At 38.6% G+C, this 24,921-nt stretch overlaps 1 protein-coding gene across 14 annotated transcripts in view; it reads right to left on the bottom strand.

Annotated features, from left to right (window-relative positions):
- Nucleotides 1-21,105, bottom strand: part of LOC113536486 (unconventional myosin-IXb) — a 63,757-nt gene extending 42,652 nt beyond the window's left edge. For 9 of the 14 annotated variants that reach the window (XM_053238129.1, XM_034308512.2, XM_053238133.1 and 6 more), the window contains exons 1-2: nucleotides 20,862-21,104; nucleotides 1,726-2,622 (exon numbers count right to left, since the gene is read on the bottom strand). In XM_053238129.1, the coding sequence (XP_053094104.1) occupies nucleotides 1,726-2,562 (837 nt within the window). In that variant the 5' untranslated portion in view covers nucleotides 2,563-2,622; nucleotides 20,862-21,104. The other 5 variants (XM_053238131.1, XM_053238140.1, XM_053238141.1 and 2 more) reach the window with 2 other exon arrangements.
- Nucleotides 21,106-24,921: the final 3,816 nt, after the last annotated feature.

The following is a 24,921-nucleotide window of genomic DNA, read 5'->3' as shown; positions in this document are numbered from 1 at the left end:
TCAAAAGTAAAAAAGTTCAAATCCCCTAAAAGTTCTTCCTTCATATAGCTATATTTTTGAGAACGATTTTAGAGATTAACAATGTAATCTCTTACATTGCTGTCACAAGCTGAAAGAGAGATTGGCTCAACCTCAATGAAATAAATTTTAAAAGTGTTAAACTCATGTGAAAAGTTTAAAAACTCAGTTACAGAGATTTATGTGGCATCAAACATGCTGCAATTTACAATAAACTGGCATTACATGGAACTTTAATACATTGGTGCTTGATTATACAGAAGATGATAGATGCAAGCATCAGTGTAGCTCAAAAAATATTTTGACATCTAAAAAAGTGTTGTACATGAGTCTTATTTACTTCCAAAAGGTAAAGCAAATTCAGCAGGGCAAACTGCACCGTGCGTTTTCATACCCAGTCTGGGCTGCATGGAAAAGCAGCCATACGAGTGAGTACCATATGGAAAACTCTCATGTCTAACAAACACAACAAGAACAGAGTGCAAGGTCATGACGGTTATGGATATGACGTGTTTTGAGCTGAATGGATGATCATTCGACAATCACTAATCACAGCGATACAAAGCAAAGCCGTTACACATGCAGCAACAGACGCACAATCTAATAAAGTTGTAATTCACCCTGTCTTTACAATTAGATTAAGGCTCTGACGGACTATAATTTGCACTTAACAATGCTAAATATACAGCGCCTGCTGCCTGCCGTTGCCGAGTATCAAATTCAATCCTTTTTTTCCAAATCAATATACGGAGGCAGACAAAAGGCAAGTGCAGCCTTGCAGGGCCAAAACAGATCCAGATCCACATCCAGACAAACCAGCAGCATGTGAAAAGTTGAGATCATTTCTATTTCAAGAATTAGAAATAATAATGCAGTACAAGATTCCAAATATCTCTCAGGGTGGACAACTTGGCAACAAAAAACAGATATGTCTGAGCTACTGGTTTTTTATTGATACTTACCTAGTGGAAAAAAAATCTACTGTTTATCAACTCAAATAATATCTTTTACGTGTAATGTGAGAGCAGAACACAACTTGCTGACTTCTTGTGGAGGTGCAAACAAGATGTGAGAAACATTGTAAGAAGTCAATAATCTGTATAAACACAAATAACTAGCTAACTATATGTTATTATATCACGAGTTTAGCATAATGATGTCAAGTCAAATCAAATATGGCTGCTCAAAACATCAACAGTAAACAAAAGTAGTAGCACTTCTTTTTTTTTTTTTAATTGATTTATGCTGTATATACAAGTATTTGCTTTACATTAATCAATAATCACAGAAATAAATAAATAAATAAATAAATAATTTTAAAAAAAAAAGACGAACGTGGAGGCAGCGGTGTTTCCCATTTTGTAGCCTGAATACATGGACTTCGAAAATGTTAAAACTTTTTTGAGTTAAGTTAAATGTAGCATTTTACCTGCCTTGTGGGCTAGCTAATGAATTTTTGCTACATAATCCAGAGCACTCACTATTAAAAGTTTGGTCTTGGACAATGATACTAATGTACATAAATAAATAATAAATAAGGGATGCCAAATTTAATATTCAGGGTCTCTGAGCACAGATTTTTGTCTGTACCTGTTCACAATATACCTAGAGGCTGTCTTAGCAGGTGTTTGGATCTAGAACCGAGCAAAAAAACAGATTTGGACAGATTTACAGGTTGGAATCATTTCAAAATAGACTCAATCCTACCTCCAGGACAGGCCCCGCTCCCAGGATGGTCCTCTCCACCCCACTGGCGTATCCTTTTTGACTCAGAGCAGTCAGGCAGTGGATCAGGAAGTTAGTGCTTTGTGTTTTGCCTGAGCCGCTCTCCCCAGATATAACAATGCACTGGTTGATCCTCTTGCGCAGCATAGTGTAGTATGAGACGTCTGCAATGGCGAAAATGTGAGGCTCCAATTTGCCCAGCTGATGGTTCTCATACATCTTGACATACTTGGGATTGTAGATGGGAAGGAACTTGAAAGGGTTGATGGCAACAAGGATGCTTCCAGCATAAGTGTAGATCTTCTTCATCTGGAAACGGCTGCGCAGGTTGGCCAGGATAGTGTCCTCATTGAGGATGGGAAGGTTGCACAGGTCGTTGAAGTCCCCGTGACGGGGAGGCAGGAAGCCTCGGGCGACCAGGTGCTGAGCGTCCTGCTCTCTACCGACAGTAGGAAGATGAGCATAGCAGATGGTGCCATCGTGATTGCGTTCCTGCAGTATGAAGTAGAACCCCTCGCTCTGCGCGTGCTCCTCCTGAGCTTTCCTGGGCCACAGCAAGACCCTGTGCACTGGCAGATCCGTGGCCTCCAGGACCCACTCCTCCCCTCCGCTCTCCTTCACCTCAGCCAATACATAGCGCTTGGCGGCATCCAGGCCCAGGGTGACGGCTGCATCCTGAATGACAGTGGCCGCCGTTGCCTCCTTGCGCACTCTGACCATGCAGCATGGTGCCGTCTCCAAGGAGAGGCGGGGGTAAATTTGAAGAACATAGGCCCGGCCATCTTGGCTAGCTGTGCCCTCGCCATCTGTGACACTCATTCTGACTCTGGTTGAGTCGTTTCAGCATTACGCACAGCCTTCCCACTCACCATCTAGCACCTGAACAAAAGAAAATACATCTTAATAAGGAATCAGTGCATTATTTAGCTGAAACTTCAACATGCTTGAACATGCATGAGTTTGGAAAACACAGCAGCACAGCAGCAATCTTTACATGATGGAAATTTAGTTTGCCCCCGTCATAGCTACATGTCTGGACAATCACAAACTTGTCAAAGCACGACACCAAAATCTGTTGTTCTGTAAGTTTTAGAAATATTAACACTGCTAACCTTTCATAACTAGAAGGCAGCTGCTATTTTGTCATATTTGGAAATTATGAATGGGAGGACAGCCCTGACATTTAGGATCCCCCAAGGCTTTTTTTGCACTATACATGCTTCTACAAGTTAACAAATTTCATATTTCAGGCAAACAAAGGAACAACCTCACCTAGCGACTAGGCATAATATCCCATAATGTGTACATCAAAATTCTGTTCAAGTAAATAAAGACCAAAAAAAAAAAAATTCTACTGAGCACTAAAGACAACATGTCCCTACAATTCTTAAAAACAATGCCAAATTTTAAGGTTCTATGTTCTTATGTTCTATGTTCTTCATTCCTAGCAGACTATAAAACTGCAATGGTCTCCAAACAGTCCCCAAAACACTAAAATAATATTAGATGGCCGCAGTATATTTGAAATGCTGCTAATAGAATGTGACCATCACACAGAGAATTTATAGTGTTGATACTGATTTATAAATTACCAAAAAGTTTCGACTCAAACACTTTTCAGACAGGTGAGGTATACATGCTACAAGGGCTGGTCAGCTAGAAGACTATGGTGAGAAAGAAAACTTTTTTAAATACGTTTCAGCGGTGGACAAACGTGAAATCCTTTAGCAAGTGAAAGTGCCAGTGTGCTGCCCATTCCTATGTTTTGGCTGCTCAGAGATCTAATTGAGGCTTAAATGGTAGCTAACATAATACAATAACATAGTTGGCTAATTCAGTGCATTAATACAGACTGAGTGAAACAGAAGTTTACGATTAATATTCTCTTCCATCAAAGTTTCTAATGCCGCATACTGTGTTCACAACCTGACTGTTAAACATTTCAGCTATGAGCTACACTGTTCTGTTGTCACACGTAAAAGATATTATTGGAATCTGGCTGGCGTGTTTATTTTCTCTCAATATGTTTAACCATGAGGTTACTGTGGTGTGCCAGCAGGAGAGATTACACTATGGATTTGCACTGGTATTTGTTTTCGTCAATGTTTACACATACCTGTGTGTTCTTGATTCTGAAAGGAGTGTTTGTTGGCTTTGCATGCTAATTAATCCGCCTAGCAAAAAAACGTTTTACCTTAGGCCAGATAGCGCCTCAGGGCATTATGTGTAGTGCAGCAGGGAGTGGGAATTGGAACGAGCAATGCGAATAACAGCATCGAGCATTACTACACCTTGAAGCACAAAAAAAATTTTCCATCAATGCTTTTAAAAATCATTCCTGCATGCTAAGTGGCCATCTTAAATAAGAGCTAAAATTAGAACAATTATGTAGGAAATATGGTGTGAAAGCATTCTATAATGCACTTTTTAATTTTTCCACCCTGTAATCTTTTTATATATTTTATTTACTATCTCCTTTATGTTTTCACACAGCTAGCAAAACCAGTGACAGACCTAGATTTATTACCAGGCCTTGTTTACACTCTCCATTTTCTCACACTGATCTGATCAAAAGATGTACGATGACACGCAAGACTTCTGTCGGCGCTATATGTGCACCCTACACAAGCCCTAATTATGGATGTGCTGCATTTTCCCCCTCACACATTTTCATAATATGGGTGCAGAGCAAACAGGAAACTAGTCATACAGCTGCAGGAAAGATGCTGCTGTGAATCAGCCTTCTCATCCACACCAGTGACACGCTGCATATCTATAAATACACAAGGCAAAGCCACAAAGCTGTTACGTCATTAGGGTCAACATCGGCATAGCAACCGTATCCCTTTCTACATAACAGAGCTGACAAGTAGAAACAAAAGAGTGCAGGAGAAATGTGCAGATACGAAATCCGCTTGCTGTTAGAAAAGCATGACTGATGATATAGCAATATCATTAATCGCTAACAAGAAAATAGCATAAAAAACCATTAAAAACTTTAAGTACAATGCTAGTTATCGTCGGATCTATATATCTAAGAGCACAGCCGAAAGTGTCGATTAAATTTTTACATCACAAATATTTTTAGCATGGTTTATGAGACAATTTTTGGATTTGTTTTAAGATGAAAGTTTGGTCAAAAATAAATCATAATTTTCCACATACCCAGAAAAGACGTATTTAGTGTCTTGAAGTAAAATCGATTAAAAAGTTTATAAGGATTAGGTGCTCACTAGCAGACAATTTGGCACCTAAGCAAATAAAGAAGGCCGACAGACGGGTTCCAAAATTTTGGAATCTGAATGCTGCCAAGACGTCTGTATTAAAATTCACCAACTGGACCAACACGGCATTGGAAGATTATCATAAGAAGACATTAATCGTATAATCTGTATTGCAGCAGATGTGAAGCTAAGCAATATCGCACACAGGATTTGATTTTAACTGGCAACATCGCACACACTGTGGAACGCCATAAACTTATGATGCCACTGTTATTGCACTGTGTTCATTAAGGAATATAAAACAACGGGTGGTGTGATAAGGCTTGACGCAAAACAGGATTACTGTTACCACCTGGAAGTTGATTATTTTCCTATAGATTGTTTTACTCCTCAATTTGCCAACAATTATAATTGTTATTTAAGAATAACATGCCATACATTTATAGTTACATTTAATGATGTGAAAACAAGTGTCACTTATGTTATAGCAGTTCTATCATCCTATCCTATCTTTTATCTCTCTCTTAAAAAAAACAAAAAAAACAGCTTCTCATGTTACTGAGAAACTGCAAAAATACTGTACTAAAGATGTCAGAAAACTTAAAGCGCTGACTTTTACAATCACTGACACTGAAGACTCCTTCCATAAATGTTAAACATCTCTGTGACACTGTATGCTATTCTATGAAACTAATTACATACAAATAGCTGTGGTAATGTTACCCCAAGCAATTTAACCAGGACCTTCTTTCGAAAAAACCCACTTCCCCGTCAAGCACATTACAACATGCTCACTTTGCAGATGTCTCTGCAGAACACTTGTTTATCCTCGCTTTTGATGCACCTCATTAAGCGCACCATGAAAAACAAAATAACTAAAATATATAACTGACTGGCACTCCGTGTTCAACTGCTGCTCTGAACAAAAGAGGCTTCCAAAGAGTCCAGTTTCACCTCATACAAACAAGCCGAGCTTCAGTCTGCATCTAGAGAACTGAATGCAAAGTTAGCGTGTATGGCAGATCAGAAAAAAAAAGAGAGTGTGCATCTAACCTAACATCAACTCACTGCAGAGGAAAAAAAATTGAAAGATCGCGCTTGATGAGCAACATGACCAAAAAAAAAAAAAAAAAAAAAAGAGCAATAAATATGTAAAGATACATAAAGACATTTCTATGATGCACTAAATACATCAAAATATATACATTTACTAACAAACATGCCAGCAAAACAGTGTGGTCAATATTCTACCTTCGATCGCAGTGGTTTAATTCTCTAATCTGATTGGACAGAAGGTGTTCATTAATTTTATATAACTGCATGGCTCTGATGACAGTTCCATTACGTTCATTATTGTTTCTATAGTAACAGCTCATTCACACGGACTTGTACCGGAGGATACGCCACATAAATGGATTTAAAAATGCGTAATCTTTGACATGGTCGGATTTTTTTTTTTGTGAGGAGATGTTTAAAGGAGTCTCCAGTGTCAGCGCTTTGTAACTGTCAGAGTTAAAGTTGTAACCAAGTTCATCTTCAGGACAGAGCTGTTCACACGTTGCAGTTTTCTTTTTTGTTTTTTGACTTCAAGAGAGAAAAAAAAGAGAGGCTGGTGAGAGAATGACTGTTTATAGATGCTATAACGTATGTGAGAACAGGAAATAACTTGTCTTGCAGCCATTCCACAACAGTAAATCTAAATATAAACTGTTAAAAAGGGTGTTGTGTGGGTCATATTATTTTTGTATAACAGCACGTTCTGTTGTGTTGGGCCTCATCTGACATCAGTGCCTGTCAGTCACCATGAATGCTCTTGTGGCTGAATGAGCACAAATCCCCTCAGCCATGCTCCAAAATCTAGTGGAAAGCCTGTCGAGCCTAGTGGAGGCTTTTATAACAGCAATAGAGACTACATCTGGAATGGGATGTTCAACAAGCACATACGGGTATGATGGTCAGGTGTCCACATAGTGTATGTGCTAATTAATCAGTTATACTAAATATCACAACATACAAACACATAGTATGGTATTTTGAATACTACAATATTTGCCAAAAACTACAAATAATCTTTATCCATTTACAGTTATATTTCATGTTGCATTATAATGTTTCATTATTTCCCTCCTTGATGACATCCCTTGATTTTTTTTGCGTGTGTGTGTTATCTGTATGCACCTAGGGTCTGAGAATAACATAATTTCAATTCTCTGTATGTGCTGAACATGTGGCAGAATTGACAATAAAGCAGACTTTGATGTCAAACGAAACAAAACAAAACAAAACTCACACACACAAAGCGTAAGCTCCTCTGTCCTGAAGACTCTCCAGTGTTAGAAGTTATAGCTTCACCTCTGACACTGGAGACTCCCTCCATAAACATTAAACAGATGTTACAGAAAACTTGAAAGGCGGTATAAGTAACTGCTCTCATCTTAATCTCATCTTGAATTTTAACACTTTCATCCGCAAGGGCTGTAGATGATTCATGGTTGTTTCGTCACAGCTAAAGCAAAAACTTGCAGTTAATTAGCTGTCAGAAAAATAACTAGCTTCTGCAATAAACTGGCTAAGAAATTTCAGTCATTTTATAAATATTGCACTATTTAAGTAAATGCACTGAGAGGCTCTGAGGAGTATAAATAAAAGTTACGAGATCAATCAGTTACTGGATTCAATTGTGACAGAGTTCCATTTCCATGTCGACTGAAATTAAACAAAGCGCTGTTCTTTGGTTTCAGCTGTAAACTTGAGAACGTGTGCACTTTCTGGGGAGAGAAAGCAGAGCAAACGCTAAATCTTGGCGCACACACACATACTGAGCCAAATGAACTTACTCTGGAAAGCCTTGAGAATATGAATGGTGCTTTCATGCTGGTTATAGTGGTAAAGGCCTGATAGTTTCAGGAAATGACATTCTGATCCAGGGCTTAAAGTTTTAAGCATACTCAAACCACAACTCATTTTTGGTACAAAAAAAGCCAATAAAATACACGATGGTAGAAACATCCTCTATCAGTGATATTCTTCAATATGAAATTTTGTGGCGGCCATCAACAGTGAAAATTCAGCCTGCTGCAGAGGAAAATGCGAAAACTCGTTGCCCTCTTCACCACTGATTTAGACTAGCGCATTTTGCCATTACCCTTAGTAGCAACAGCAGCAATAGTAATAGCTGCATGGCTAATCAAAAGCAACGCTGAGAAATTATTCTGCATTTGAAATTCCACCGATTGGACAGATGAACCTCCTCACTACATGCACGAAACTGAAAAGCTCCCTCACTGCATACATAATGCGGAGTTTTGTACAAAGCTCCTCCATACCTTTTTTTTTTTAATGATGGTACTTATAAACCTTTTCCCCCCGCAGTTTCCTCCCTTACAAGTTCAAAACACAACTTTATTCTTATAAATCTGTACCAGTTGCATTTATTAAACGAAAGTGGTATTTTAAAAACAAAGCATATCCTTAACTTTTCTGCTTGACTCCCCAAATCAGTAAAACTAAAGCACAAAGAAAAAAGCTACCACAAAAAAAAAAAAAAAAAAAAAAACCTTTTGCTCAGTTGCAAGCTGGTCTGCTTTAGCTCTGCCTGCTTAACTCTTTCCTCTTCACTGACAACCACAACATGAAAATACATTTCTAAAGCTGTGGAAGGCATCTGGACATGAGCTTGAAGGACAGAACTGACCTTTATCACATGTCATCTGCAACAATTTAGATAAAGACATTAAAGATTAGGTGCAGTGTGAAACCAAACCAAACCAGTGCGAAAGCATCATAATCTAACTACAAACCGAGGAAGTGCTTGAGATAATCACAACATCTCAACACTGATGTTTACTCCAGCTGTGTCATGTGATCTTCGGTCACAGGATTAAGTGTGGGTTTCTACTGACAGTAAGTGGAAGATGAGAGAGAATTCACAGAAGCTATAATCTCAAGTACAGAGTCAGCACTGAACCACCAAAACCATTATTAGCAAACTAGCGACTCAGGCCTGTCTCTCTCTCTACCTGCTCTCTCTACCTGTTTGTGTCTGTCTGTCTGTCTCTCTTTCTCTCATTCACTTGTCTTGTCACTTGTTGAGAGACATATCTGTCTTGCTGTTGGCTTCCGTCTCTTGCTTTTGCTCTCTCTCACGCCACCGCTTTCCCGGTCTCTCTTTCTCGCTCTCTGACTCTCTCTCTTGCAGTCGCTCTCACTGCGTCTCTGTCGCTCTCACTGCGTCTCTGTCGCTCTCACTGCGTCTCTGTCGCTCTCACTGCGTCTCTGTCGCTCTCACTGCGTCTCTGTCGCTCTCACTGCGTCTCTGTCGCTCTTTCAGCCTACCTCTCTTGCTATCTCCGTCTGTCTTTCTTTCTTGCTATCTCTCTATCTGTCTGTCCGTGTCTCTCTCCATCTGTCTCTATCCCTGCCTTACTGCCTCTCTCTCTCCTATGTCTCTGTGTGTCTCTCTCACTGTCTGTCTGTCTGTCTCGCTATCTCCCTGTCTCTTCTAAAGTCAGCCATTGCATATTTTGTCTCTTTCCTGTCCGTAGGCTGGAGAGAAGAACACTCAGTGATTTTAACAGCTTTTCTACCAGCTCTTCTTTTGCCATACAGCCAGAGATAACACAAGCATCACTCAGCCCTCCCTCAGAGGCTGGATCTGTGTGTAGTTGGCCGTGCGCTCCTGGCGCGCCGTCCTGGAAGAACAGAACAAGAAAGAAGGAACGAGAAGGGGAAAAAAAAAAAAAAAAAAAAACACGTCCCGAGGTAATTCAGCCATGGAGTCGTTATGGAGGCCAGATGCAGAGTTGTTCTGAATGAAAAGGCTGTCTCCATGTAGGAATGCGTGGGTGGAAATAAAGCTTTTGTTTAAAGATCACCTCAATTTAAAGCCAGTAAGTCTTTTAGCAGATGGAAGGGTCAGAAAAGAGAAGGAAAACAGTGCACGGAAAAAACAACAACAAAAAAAAAAAAACTATAGCAGTATGTATGTCTTCTTTCCAGTGGAAAAGGTTTTTATTTTCATATATGTTGCAGTATTTGAACTGCATTCTGAAAACTTCTGAAAACTGTTTTGTTCAGCTGCGCTTTTTTTTCCTGTGGCAACTGATTTTCTCAGACAAAGAGAAAGCAAACAAAACCAGAGAAAGAGGTCTGGATGGCGCTACTGGGATGATTGAGTATCACGTCACGCAAACCACTCTCTTGTGAGAATTTGACACCAGTCTTGGCTGAGCTCAATAAAACACTGCTGGTCGTTTAAAACATCGGGCTGGAGACGTGCTGTGCCGAGGTCTCCTGCTGGGACACATGTGGTTCGGCTTTAGCTACCTAAAAAGTTTTACTCCATTAGAGAAAGTAACCAGACCTCTGATTACAGGATGCACACAAACAGCATTTGTTGCTGGTCGACTCAAAAAAAGCAAAGATATAAAAGTGTAAAGGTAACATAATTATTCCTGAAATGTTGGGTACATTAGAGAAAGATAATTATTCACCACACAGCTAACTGTAAATACTTTTGTATTTATAACTGTACTATTAATTAATGAAACAGTGATATAACATAAATGCTTAATTCCAATCTCTGGTCAATGTTTGCTTCCTCTTCACTGTTTCAGCTCTAAGTTGACCATGCTATTGGAACACTAACCTCATTGCCTTTGGTCAGATCTCACTGGCGTTTTGGGTTTCATTAAATCACTACAAGCTGCGTGTACGTTTTGAGTCAATCCAGCCTGAATATTACAGTCAGCTGCATGCAAACTGCTCCAATCACAACCAAACACTCTTCAGAAGAAAAAAAAATCTTCATGTCTGACAAATAAATATATATGCTTTTGGTTTGTGCCTTGGCTACAGAACCAGAACCCCTTGGCTAGTTTCCACATCCCAAATCCTCCAGCATAAAAATCGACGAGGTCACTCGCATCCAGTTCTCATTAATATTCACAATGTGACACAGTGTGAGCAACGAGCAACAAGCATGTCAAGGAAACTTTACAAGGAAAGTTGGACCTTGACTGCAGACATGTTCTAAAAAAGTAGAAATCTGTAACCGCAGAATATATATCCAACTCTAAATTATCACTACACATCCAGTTAGTACAAGTTTACTGAATATCAGAGAGAGGTGGGAGTGAAATTTCACCTATTGACAAATTACTTTTAAGGGCCATACTAAAACTTTGCCAATTCCTTATCGCCTTTAGCTAGACAAACAATGCATGCAGATTTAAGTCCATTTTTAAATTAACTTTTTAATACTGCGATCAACTTTAAGACATGCTCAAATCTTTAAAGTCCACATGAAATGGTTTAACACGGACCAGCTCTGTGTTATGCCAATGGTTTGGGAATGGGCACATACGGGTTTGATGGTCAGGTGGCCACAATAAGCTAGCTTAGTGAACTGGATAAATATAGAGAACAGCCGTAGAAGATTTCTCACTGCCGCCTTCACCCAGATCTGTCCACTTTAACCAGGACAATATCCTAGACATAAATCCCAACTCACACAAACTCTAACAGTTGGAAAAGGGAATATTGTGCAGAAAGACGCAGAGCTAAAAACAGACCGATAAATGTGTTTACTGCTAACAAGCAGCTATAGTAGAGCAAGACATGCACCCAGGGGCAGGACATATACACGTACTAGAGAGCATTTAATTGGACAAACACAAAACTAGTACAGCATAAGCCATCAAACATTGTAATCCTGCTCCCAGAAGTGACAAACTATAATATCTCCAAAACTATTTTTGTATTTTTTCTGGATGTACTATCGTATAGTAAATTGTTGGAGTCTAGAACACTAAGGGACAGAAACAAAAAGCTCTAAACCACCATTTTTTATTTCAGGGGCTCTTTAAAGTGCTGTAACTAGGTCACATAAGCTGGAACACATGCCACTGCATCATGCAGGAGTGTGTACTGCGGTGCCCTAAACACATCTTGAAAGTATTAAGTATAGTGAGATGCTATAATTCACTTGGATGCGACGAAGGATGAAATAAAGAGGACCATAATTAACTTCTGACCATGCAGTCACGTTGCAGAGAGTGTGCAGGAAACTTTGTCCTACTTTATCCAAGTGGGTTAACATCGCTCCATTAAGTCTCCCAAGTTTCAGGATACTTTCTTTGCTATTTTAAACCGAGAACATTACAGCTCCAGTCATTAATCAGAGCATGATGAACTGTTGCTGTTGATTCTGCTGCCTCTGCCTGAAAATGCAGAGCTCTGGGATTAGTTGGCATATCCAAATGGAATCTCACGTCACGGAGTGGCCTCGCCTTTCTGACTTAACTTTGCCGTTCTGAACTCAGCCTCAGGGGCGCCTACAACATAAAGGCAGATGCTGAAAGACAAACTGGAAAATGTTCTGCCTGGGAGAGTCTGCCATTTTGTTTATTTCTTTATTACTTTTCGTATGATTAGATATGTACTGTTTGTTTTCAGACAGGACTATAAAGCAGAAATGGACACAGCAGGTCTTATGAAGATTTTAAAAAAAATCTAGGCTAAAAGTCTCCCTCTTCCTTAATTTCTGCATTCTGAGAACCAAAACTGTGCAATGCCTGCGAGACAACATATTTCTGTCATAGAGTACTACAGGTCAAGATCACAGCTTCTCATTCTCACTCCCTTTCTAGTCACAATATCAAGAAAAAGCACAGTATAAAGTTTGCAAAACACTTTATACTGTGGAAGATCCACAGATGAGATGCCGATGAGTTACATCTTTTCTGTTTCTTCTTTTTTGGGAGGTACTTTTATTCAAAGTAGTGTACAAGTGAGACAGAATCTAATCTAAGTGGCAGGTTAAGCAGTTTAAAGTTAAGGATCTTGCTTAAGAGCTCAGGCTCTGGTAATCCTGGAAACTGAACTCAAAACCTCTTTGGTGTGATATTATCCTTTGCAGTACTAATATCATACAAACCCTTGACATCTGGAGTGTCTGTCATGTATCAATCACCTGCCAATATATCAGACTGATATTTTTAAAGTGAATGAAGACATACGCCAAAGACAGACCATTTGTGTGAAGTTAAAACACCCCCATGAAAAAATCTGAAACATGTACGAGGTCAATGCTCCATCAAAAGCAGCACAAAAACTCATCATATAACTCTCCCGCTTATTACATTAGTCATTTCATGGTTAAACACGTGGAGAGAAAATGAAGACACTAGCCAAACTAGGATATCTTTTACATGTGATTCAAGGAGAGCACACCACATCTGATAGCTGAAACATTCACCGATAACTTTTTGCTGAGTGCGCAAATACGATGCGCTACATCAGAAACTACTTTAGATGTCATATGTGCTCGTATAGAATTATCCTCAAACTTTAGTTTATAGTTAGGCTAAATGTCCACTAGTCGCAGCGTGAACTTCCCTCCGCTCCCTTCTCCAACGCCTTGCTGCTATAGGGGCGTGTCTGTCTAGAAGGCGGGATGTAAATGAATCATGAAATTGTGGATTTCATATAAATTATCTTCTGGCTATTGTAATAAACTTATGAAATTAAAATATTCCTTTTTTTTTTGTCTATTTACAGTAGCATCCAATGACGCACATTCCCACACAGATGTGCTACTGAAAAAAGTGTTCTCATCTATAGATACAGAGTCGAAACTCTGAACTCAAAACATGCTGCAAACAGACACATTTGTTTACGGACAGTGGAAAAAGTTGTCTACCACTTGGCTGCCTCTTGTAATTTGCATAAAGTTGAAACAAGCTGAACTTTTCTTACCAGTCATTATCCCATAATCACTCACCCAATTTCTTTTGTTACTCCCTGTTAGCAAGTGGGTGACGAATTCTCATACAGTAGATATTCGGCCTTGAAGTATGCCTTGTATAGCCTTGGGTCTACGATCCCAGAAGTAATTAAAAAGCATCAATGCTAAAATATTTTCTCAATCTAATACTCAGATTAGAAAAGTGGACATGATGATAAAGCCGGAATGAAACAGAAGTTAACTTTTAGAATTTTTAAAAAAGCTTAAAGCTAAGGTCATGTTCTTATCTCTATCTCTCCTGCAGTGAACATTTATTTATTGATTTGCCAGCCTCTTCTAGCTAAAGGTAGAAGAGTGAAGCATAGAAATAAAATGTTGAGGGTTAAGGGTCCACACTTAAGGGGTCAGCAATGATTGTTCTGGGATTCAAACGTCTGATGACTATCGCTGTGAAGACACAGACATTACCAACTATAGGACAAATACAGCAAGAGCTTGAAAGAAAGAGCTTTTAAAATACAAAGTTATTTACTGAAATAGCACAGCAACACATGTGAACAAAGCTAACAACAGAGTTAGAGTGAATGAGCTCAGATGTATTGAAGATGAAGCATTTAACAATGTCTGTAGCACTTAAACCATTGTCTACAAAATCACTCACTCTATCTCTCTCTCTCTCACACACACACACACACCCTGCTTCCTGTATGAGCTCAGCGTCTGAGTTTACAGTGAGGACACGGACATGAGTGCCACTCACTGCTACTGAACCACTCACCACCAATAATCAACTAAAGAGTGACAGAATGTTTTCCAAGGCCTAAACACACGACCGTTTGTCTGACTGGAAGGCTGACAAAAGTTGTTTGTGATGAATCATGGTGTAGGGGTCAGTCATCAGGCACAACGTAGCAATGATCCATCAACCCTAAAACCTTTAGATCCAGTGTTTTATCACCGCTCGCACAATGAATTACACAGGAAGCTGAGCTGGCCTTCTCTAGCCACTTGGTCACCACTGCATGCCTTTCTTTAGCGTTCCTAGACAATCTGCACTTATGGTTATCTTCTCTACTAACAAAGTAAAGAATAAAACACTGCTGGTAAAATGATGCCTGTTTTCTCTCTCTCATAAAAATGCAGCTTGTCATGTTACCGAGAAACTGCAAAAAGCGTAAACTAAAGATGTTTGAAAACTTAGTTACGGCTTTACCTCCGACTGTTAAAACCGCTGACACTGGAGACTCCTTCCATAAACGTTAAACAAACATCTCCTTACAGAAAACATCACCATATCAATGATTATATATGGTTTAATCAATATATGGGGCATCCGCCATGTGAATGAGCTGTTACTATATAAACGATCGCGTATTAGAATGAGCACGTTAATATAAACCTGTGATTTGCAGCTGGACTACTGTCAGAGCTGCTTTTATAGAAACTTAAACAACATCTGACCAATCAGATTTGAGAATTTAACAGAGCTGTGGTGTAAATGAATACAGCAAACATTCCAGGGAACCAGTCTTTTGCCACTTGGATAAAACTTAGAAATTTAGTTCATTTAATTCTGGTGTCAATTAGGCAAATGTACCCAATGTATTCAGACATAAGTGCTCTCGATTAAAGACCTTTTTATTTAATCTTGTCTGTACTAATAGTATTTGCTTGTTAATTGGATCTGGTATGGGTCTCTGAAAATGAGACAGTGGTCTGAGAACAGCTTCCAATGCGTCATAAATAAATAAAAGGAAAAGCAGATTGCTGGGATTTTCACTCTTGGCAGAAATTGTGTTGCATAGTGAGGGGGAAAGAGAGAGAACCTCTTGGAGTTTGGCCTACAGGAGACATTTCTCACTGCAAGAATTTCAATCAGACTCACTTGGGTAGTCTAAAAAAAGATTTCTGCCTTACAGCCTGGAAATGTATGATGTGAAATCTGCTAGGTCATAATAAAGTTGTAGGCAGGAATGACTAGCTTTGACCAAAGGCATGATCAAAATGAACTGATGCACTCAATCTAGCATGTTTTCACACTTGGTCTGAATACACAGGTCTGCACTCATAATCGCATGTTTTCTTACACATTACACAGTTTGCTTCCAAACTGTGAATCAACAATGCACAATTCCATAAATCACTTCTGTGAATGAATATTTACAAAATGGTGGACACCAGGGTCATCATTTTTTTAAATTACAGCAAAAGCCCCATTTCGGCTGTTTCAGTCACTGTGGTTTCACTCAACCACAGTTTGAAAAAATTAAACAGAAAATTCCAGAAATTCAGCAAACATTCATAATTTAAATTGTGCGCCGCTCTGAGTAACGTGATGAAATCTCATGCAGTCCCACCCAGGATGTTAATCATCCCTTTGTCCAGCGTATCCACGCTGTATACGCTACTCAGCCGTTTTACATACAGTGTTTGCTACTATCCGCGGTTTCAGGCATCCACTGAGGAGCTTGTAACCTATCCCCTGTGGATACGGGGGTCCTACTATGTTTTACATTGGTACCGACAATCAAGTGGTGAAGAGCAGAGCGCTTTTTAAATGTGCAGGAATACTGGCAAATGAGGAGCTGTTCTTGAACAACATTATTTTTAGCCGTTTTTCATGATCCTCTGAGTGCAAGCACTTTCACTACAAAAGTGAGCTAATTACAGCCCTGACTACATCAGCCCTTTCCCCACCATCAAGGAAGTAGAAACAGGAAGTAGCATGACAAGTTGCACCAATCACGTTACTCGGCGTTGGGCACCTAGTGCGGATAGCTTCCACATCTGATATGCACCAGTGTTTAGTAGAAGTGAACCCCTGATCACCATTTTCAAGAGGACCAGAGATCGGTGCTCTGGACTGCTCTGGGGCTTGAAAGCAGCATTCACACTTCACCAAACGTATCGCATTGAGCCCAGAAAAAATGCAAGTCAACAAAAGCATGTGTATACAGCATTATGCACATATGCACTTCATTTCGATCTCAGTGTTGCACTTGAAACTCTCAAATGAAACAAGTGGTGTTGCGGAAGTTTATTTCACACAAAATCAACCAAATCTGTTTCGCTATAAATTGAGGAATTGGCTCAACCTTGAAAACTTCATGACTAAGATATTCCACAGCCCAGACTTGTTGAAAAAAGTGGAAAACAAAGTATGACAAAAAGTGTACGACAAAGTGGAAACAGCACAGAGAGAGAGAGAATATAGGACCATTCCCAACCGACCAGACCCACTTTTCTCTTATATACACTGTAATTATGGTTATTTTTAAAACTTGGCTCTGGAGGAACAGAGATGCCATCAGACCTAGAGAATGCCATCCTGGGTGAGTTCACTTTGAACACTCGAGTTTTCACTTAACATAGTTTATATACGTTTCCACTAAACCATGAGTGCATCACCTGTAATGCACATGACTCTATTGGTTATTTGGTACACGACTGAAAGCGGCGTTTTCTTCTCCCTATAAAGGACACACCCTTCAACATCCGTGTCAAACTGCATCGCGGCATTAAAGGCTGGATTAAAGGCTTCTCTTCACCACACACACATGCACACACACCTCACACTGTGCTTTAGGTTCTAAATAGACATTCTGCACATTTTACAAGGTCTGCAACATCTCTTGGGATCTGTGGCCTACTTCTTTTTAGGAGCAAACTAATATCTTCAGTTTTGATATGCATCATCAGAGATGCCAACAAGAAAATCGTAGCAGGCAGAGGGGAAAAAAAAACAAAACGTAATTTAACCACGGAAATTCCTAGTGTGTCAGTGGATGAGACAGTTCATTTTTTTCCAGAAAGAAAATAACAAGAGAAAAGTATGGTTTGATTGCTACTTAATAAACAGCTCCTCCATTTTCTACCAAACAAAAAAAACCACAATCCAGCCCACTTTATTCCTATTAGCTCACAAGCCCGTGGTAAATTCACAAGTCAAATATCACCTTATGTTTTTGTGCCACAAAAGTAGCAACCAGAAACAAATGTGTGTCTTTTCAAAACTCATGAAACGTGTGGATTATACAGTGATTGGCCGCAAGCAACAACTTTCTTGGCATACATAAACATATTTTTAATATATCTTGTATGAAGTCATCAAGTCAATGAAGACATTTTTATTCCAATTCATCACACTAATCAACCAGTACTCCCACTTCCCTTTCTCAACAAAAGGCTTTTGCGTAGAGTCCACTGAGCATTATGTTCATACACAGCTCAAGACGTTCATATATTCCAGTCAGTGTAGAGTTTACCACGTAGGCTGTGGCTTTAAGTGTGTTACAGTGAATTAGCAATTTCCTGTCACTGTCTCATGAAAATCCATCATCATTTCCAGCTCGGGTCATGGGGATCAGCTCCAGTGTTGCCCTTACTTGGGCTGGGTCTGAAATCTCATTTTTAAAAAAATATGCCAAATAGTGCTCCAGGGAGTTAAGTATCTCCAAAACTACCATATAAAAGGTAGCCAGTCAAAACTAGGAAATGTGTAAACACGTCACTGTTCAATCTCGTAATTCTACTGGTATGGAAAGGTCATGACTTCTGATGTCATAAGTCAGCTCTGAGAAGATGAATACAAGCCTGGCTGTATGGGAACTAATATGATTGATTATGCTTCACTAATATGCCACGGAGAGGTCAGCAAAGGTTCACATGAAGAGTGGGCGGCGTGGTGTGATAAGGAAATCCGAAATAGTGACATAGCTAACATGAACATGCACTCATACTAGCAAACAACGGGTGACTATGCTTGTCTTGTGTACGTTTGAGAAAGTCGAGGGGTCGCAGCCCACCTTTTTCATGTGAAAGCATTCTTGAAAGAATCCGTTTAATTTACAAGGCCCTAAGTAACTGCTTCTTATTATACAATCCCTGAATCTCAATAAATATGTAATAAACTGTAAGTAAGCAAAAGAGGATGTATCTTAAAAACCTCTGGGAGCCTGCAAAGATCAATTTAGAAAGTACATTGCTAACTAAGGTTGGAAATATTTCCTGCTGTTAACTTTCCACTGCAAAGAAGACTTTTAACATGTCAGAATGTTTAGACATCATACAACCAGTAATAAAGCAGATCTATCCTAAATTATATAGACTTTCATTAATCTTATAAAACATATGTAAAACATCTATAGCTAAAAATATTGAGGCTTTGAGTCCGCTCTCTTCTATCAACATGCACACAGAACGGGATTACTGACTGGCCATGGCCTTCTATATTGCATATTCACCCAGGACGATGATTGGCTAGCAGACAGAGCCTTAGAGTGCCAAGCTGACTCTGACTGAGACTATGTGAGTTTGGAGACAGGGCTTTTTTTTTAATCTAAAAGTATATATTGAAAATGAAAAACAACACCATGTGAGAATAAAATATCCCACAGCAATGGGATTTATGTGTTTAACTCTTTAACAATACGCTAGACTGAACCTTATAATACCGAGATCGTGAAGTGTTAGCTTATATCATAATACGGTACTAGGACATGTTTCATGCAGTAACGTGTGGATTGCAGCTTTAAAAAAAAAAAATTTAAAAATGAAAACAATGTGCCCAAACATATTAACATGACACAATATCATTTCCATTCTATGCTAATTTGCTGAAGTTTATTTGTCACTGAACTAAACTCAAGTTTAGTCTTTTTTAAAGGGCTCTCGCTGGTAGAAGCATAAACTAATTGTGGATGTGAAAGGAAAATATAAAACCCTAATGGCATCTGACATGTCTGCATTTCTTCTGGTTTCCTTTTTTTCCTTCTTTTTGATGATTTGGTTTTTCCATGGCTCACTTATTACTCATAAATGTAGCACGCAAGATTTGAGGCCTAGCATAAAGGTGGAGAGGAGAGAAGAGGAGACGAGACAAGAGGAGACGAGACAAGACAAGACGAGACGAAAAGAGACGAGAGGAGAGGATGCATGATTAACTAAATTTGCAGTTTTTGCAGAGCCCGGTTTTTTATTTTTTAATTTCTTTATTGGATTTTTCTACACGGAATAAAAAGTGTACCGACAATATAAATATTCGGCACAAGTTAAGATTCCGCAAGATTATTTCCCCAATTAGCAAAGCCCCAACAAATTGAGTCCTGTATGTTTAATCCTAATGCCACAGTAATCCGAATGCCAAAATCCACAACAATAGCAGAAAAAAATCCTACATTTAACTGCATGATTAAAAATGCTATACAGTACTTCAGAAGCCTGAGGTTTCCATCCCTTCTAATTACTTAACAAAAGGGCAGCTTGGCTTTAGTTCAGTTATTTTAATTCACAAATAGTTTGACACATTACATCTCAAAGTAGCTTCCCTAACAATCCTGTCAGAATGGTTACATTTATTTTTATACCAACCTTTTTATTTGATTTAGACTAATGATTTGCATCGCGATATTATTTATCATATCGTCCCATCTTTACAAAAGGAAAAAGACATATAACAAAAGGTTAAAAGTGAAAACTATTCCTGAACATTAAAGCACACTAACTTTACTCTTTTCTGTCCTAAAAATGAAGTTGCTAAAAAGAAAAAAGGCCGTTAGCAGACAAATAAAAAATGGCACACACTGTCAGTGTGAGATGTTTCAAAAAAAAAAAAAAAAAAGGCTTTTGTTGTTTCACTGAGTAAAGTTTACAGTCCAGTTTCAGTTGGCTCGGTTTGTGACAGTGAGCTGCCATTTCCTCACCAATGACATAACGTTAAGTCATTTCTATAACAAATGATAGCTAATAGTTAGCCGCCTAGCTAACAGCTATGCTACATGTTACAATGGAGCATACAAAGGCTCGACTTTTCAACACTTCATGCAAACACTGCTAACTTTTAGTTAACATCAGCTACATAGCTAAAGGTTACAAAGTTCAACAAAATCACAATATGGTTTAAAAAAAAAAAAGAAAAAAAACACATTTAACTTACCTTGTGTGGTTACCTACTTTTTAAAGCGACACATGAATGATCAAATATATCCCCAGAAATATGTATTAAGATATATATACAGTCCTAGCAGCAAAGAGACTTAATTCCAGTTGAAGTGTTTTTCAGCTTTAATGCCAAACCAATAACCTAAAACATATATGTATATCGTTAAATGTTAGCGGACCAGCTAACCAACTTAGCTAGCGTTCCTCACCTTGGTCTTCCATGTCTTATCCCGAAAAAAAATCTACCCTGCATTCACAAAACAGCAGAAAATTTTAACGAGTCGTTACTTTTTCTCGTTCCAGTCGCACACGGCTAACTGTTTCCTCACACATCCGAGTTAAGAAATAAAGTAAGCAGCCGTTAAAATCACTTTTAAACTCGGCTCGCGCTGATGTGTCGCGCGCACTTCCTCCGGGTTCTCAAGCCCCAGATGATGAGCGCGTTCCAGTCTCGCGCTTTCTGAGGAGGAAAGGGGGTTGGCTGGAACGCCACCGTCGGGTCTCGCGCGCTGCGTGCGCGCCCCCGCGAGGATGGAGGAGGCGTGGACGTAACAGGAAATTAACGGAAAACTGGACGTGAATCTCAAATATACATATGACATGTAATTTTTTATTTATTATAACATATTTTTAGAATAATTTAATTAAAATATTTGTTGCTATTTTGGATTTTATGAACTGTATTTCCCAGACTATTTTTACCTTTTAAAGAAACATATTCTGGGAAAAACAGTGTATAAAAGACAAATTTTTATATACTGTCTTTATTTTGGAATTTTAAATTGTGTTTTCCAGAATGTACTATCTTTTTGTGGAAAACAATGTATAAATTACATTTTCTTTACTGTTTTTATTTTGGATTTTATAAATTTTATTTTATTTTATGGATTTTATTAAATTTATTTTATAAATTTTTTTTTCCATATATTTTCCATATATAGTCCCCTCTGAAAGTATTGGAACAGCATGGCCAATTCTTTTGTTTTTGCTATACACTGAATACACTTGGGTTTGAGATCAAAGGATGAATATGAGAAGATAGATCATAATTTCAGCTTTCATTTTCTGATATATACATTTAGATGTGTTCAACAACTTAGAATATGGCATCTTTTGTTTGAATCCACCCATTTTTCAAGTGGTCAAAAGTATTTACATTTACATTTGGCAGACGCCCTTATCCAGAGCGACTTACAGTTATCTAATTTATCGTCCCATTATATCTGCCCAGGTGTGCCGTGTTAGATTGATTGTTTAAACAATTAATAGCTCTGAGAGCAGAGAGCTGTCTATGAGAGAAAAGCAAGCCATTTTGAAGCTGAGAAAAGAGGTAAAAATCAATCAGAGCCATTGCACAAGCATTAAGCATAGCCAGTACAACAATTTGGTATGTCGTGAAAAAGAAAGAAACCACTGGTGTAGTAACAACCAGACACTGAACAGGTTGGAAAACAACAGCAGTTGATGACAGAAAAAATGTGAGAGCTGGGAAGAAAAAAGACAAAAACAACAGTCAGTGACATCACCAACAACCTCTACAGAAGACTTTGAGTGCAGAAATATAGAGGCCATACAATATATATACATATATATATAAATATATATATATATATATATATATATATATATATATATATATATATATATATATATATATATATATATATATATGTAGTGTGTGTGTGTGCGTGTATAAATATACGTATATACAGTATATGGATGTTTATTATGGATTTTTATCAGTTATATTACCCAGGATGTTACATTGTCACCTATCTGTTTCCTGATATAATTTCAAATAACAGAGAGCTTTTGTAACTGTGGTCTCCCATTCACTGTCTCCTATTTTATGCTCAGAAATGTGATATGTCCTGCCCCAAGGGACAAAATATATGGCAGAAATGCAAAAATGCACTCCCCATGATCATTCCAGCTATAACATGCCTGATATAAATGTACCTTTAAAAGGTAAACTGTACTTTTTCTTGTAGCTGGGGTGGTTCCATTAAGGGGATGTCTTTCGTACCTTTAATATGCAGTTTTACCTGGGAATGTGCATGTGGTGTGCTTTTAATTAGCTTTTAGAGTAAATCTTTAAAGGTACCTCACCTTACACTACATTCAAGTTTCCAAGTGAAAGAAACACACAAAAGATGCACCCTCGAGACAAGATGAAGTACAGTTAGGTACTGTTATTTCTGAGTGTGCAGCCACAAGACCACCAGTAACAATGATAAACTAATAACTTATTAGAGAAAATACACTCTGTACATTTGCTTTCCAAAGAGCACAATGCTGTCTCGATTCTCTGTGAATCTATGTTTCAGATGATACTCCCTTGTTAATTTCAGGTATCCATTAAAAGCCATTCAGGACTGTAGCAATGAATTCAGATCTGAATAAGAAAACCTGACACTTGTTACACAGATACACTCATTAGTCATTTGAGTCAGACTGAAGACCTGTGATAGAAACTGGACGATGAATCTACCCTGACATCTGTGTGTGGGTTTATGTAACTACATCCTCCATGTTTAAAAGGCTGAGCTGTCCTCACACACACACACACACACACACACCCACATACACAGGGTGGCGCTCGTTGCTAGTAATGCAAGCTTAGGACTACCAATAGGCATCACATCAAACTGTATGCTGAAATGCACACTCACCACCCACTTTACTAGGAACACCTGTACACCTGCACATTCATACAGTTATCTACTAAGCCAATCATGTGGCAGCAGCACAAAGCATAAAATCACACAGTTACAGGTCGAGAGCTTCAGTTAATGTTCACATCAAACATCAGAATGAAGAAAAAGTGTTATCTCAGTGACTTTGACCGTGGCATGGTTGTTGGTGCCAGATGGATTGGTGTGAGTATTTCAGAAACCGCTGATCTCCTGGGACACAACAGTCTCTTGAATTTACACAGAATGCTGCGAAAAACAAAAATCATCCACTGAGTGGCAGTTCTGCAGGCTGAAATGCCTTGTTGATGAGAGAGGTCAGAGGAGAACGGCCAGACTGCTTTGAGCTGACAGGAAAGCTATGGGAACTCAAATAACTGCTCTGTACAATTGTGGTGAGCAGAAAAGCATCTCAGGATGCACAACATGTTGAACCTTAAGAAGACCACATCTAAACTCAGCTTTCCGAGAGGAAAAAGGGGGGTGGCTGGAACGCCAGCGTGGGGTCTCGCACGTTGATGGAGGAGGCGTGGTTGTAACAGGAAATAAACATAAAACTGGACGTGAATCTCAAATATACATATTACATGTCATTGAAAAATGGAAAACTTTGGAGCAGCACAGCACTGCATGTTTTATTATTTTCCTATAACAGCACACCTCGCCGTTTTTAGGCCTTTCTTATCACTTGACACCTCAAACCATGTTAATTTGCATTTTAATCTTATATCAAACACTCCTGATTAAAAAAGAGAAAGAAAGACATATCTCTATTAAACAAACAAACAAACACACAAACAAATACACAATCATTAGCTTTGATCACCTAAGAATAATAAAGTAGACAGATGAAGCAAAAAGAGACAAAGGACCAAAATCTCACACCAAAAACTCTAGTAGTATTGCAGGAGTGTGTTGACATCAGCAATAGTGTGTGTGTAGATGTTTAAAATGTGCGAAGCATGAAGTCAGGGTGAAATCCCTGTATGAGTCAGGAGTTTAGATTCTGACATCTGCCCTGGAACACGTGTTTTATAAGCTTTTCTCAGGGGGAGCTAGGATTTCTAGTCCCACTCTTAGTGTAGTTTGCATACGAAAACCCCTTGTTAGTCACAACAGGGTGGTAACCAAAGTTAAATGTGATGTCTTGGATGTGAGTTTTGGTTCCTGAAAAGCTTGTGAACATAGCGTTAGTGCAAAGTAGCCAGCTTTTTGTCTCAACTCATTTAGGTGCACATGTATTAGGGTTTTTCCCTTTTTTTTAAATCTTTTTTTCTTTTTCTTTTTTCCCTTTTTTTAAATCATTACTCTTGGAATTTCTCACACTTTGAACATTCTCATCACTGAACTCTTCATTCTCAGATGTTAAAAAAAGACTTGTATATGAAAGTCGGTTCGAAGAGGTGACTTGTTTGCAAACGACACATGACTAGCAGAAAGAGAGTTTGCTATCTAATGCCAAACGTGTGGAAAAATATAAACACCTAATACATACAGTGAGTAAATGCCAAATCAATTTAGCCAGACTAATATACAAATGAATAAAATATAGTAAGTTAAAAAGAACTGTCTGTTT

This window comes from Pangasianodon hypophthalmus, chromosome 11, assembly GCF_027358585.1.
Source record: "Pangasianodon hypophthalmus isolate fPanHyp1 chromosome 11, fPanHyp1.pri, whole genome shotgun sequence".
Lineage (NCBI taxonomy): Eukaryota > Metazoa > Chordata > Actinopteri > Siluriformes > Pangasiidae > Pangasianodon > Pangasianodon hypophthalmus.
Note: the sequence above shows the minus strand (reverse complement) of the source record. Positions and strands in the feature narration are given on the sequence as shown.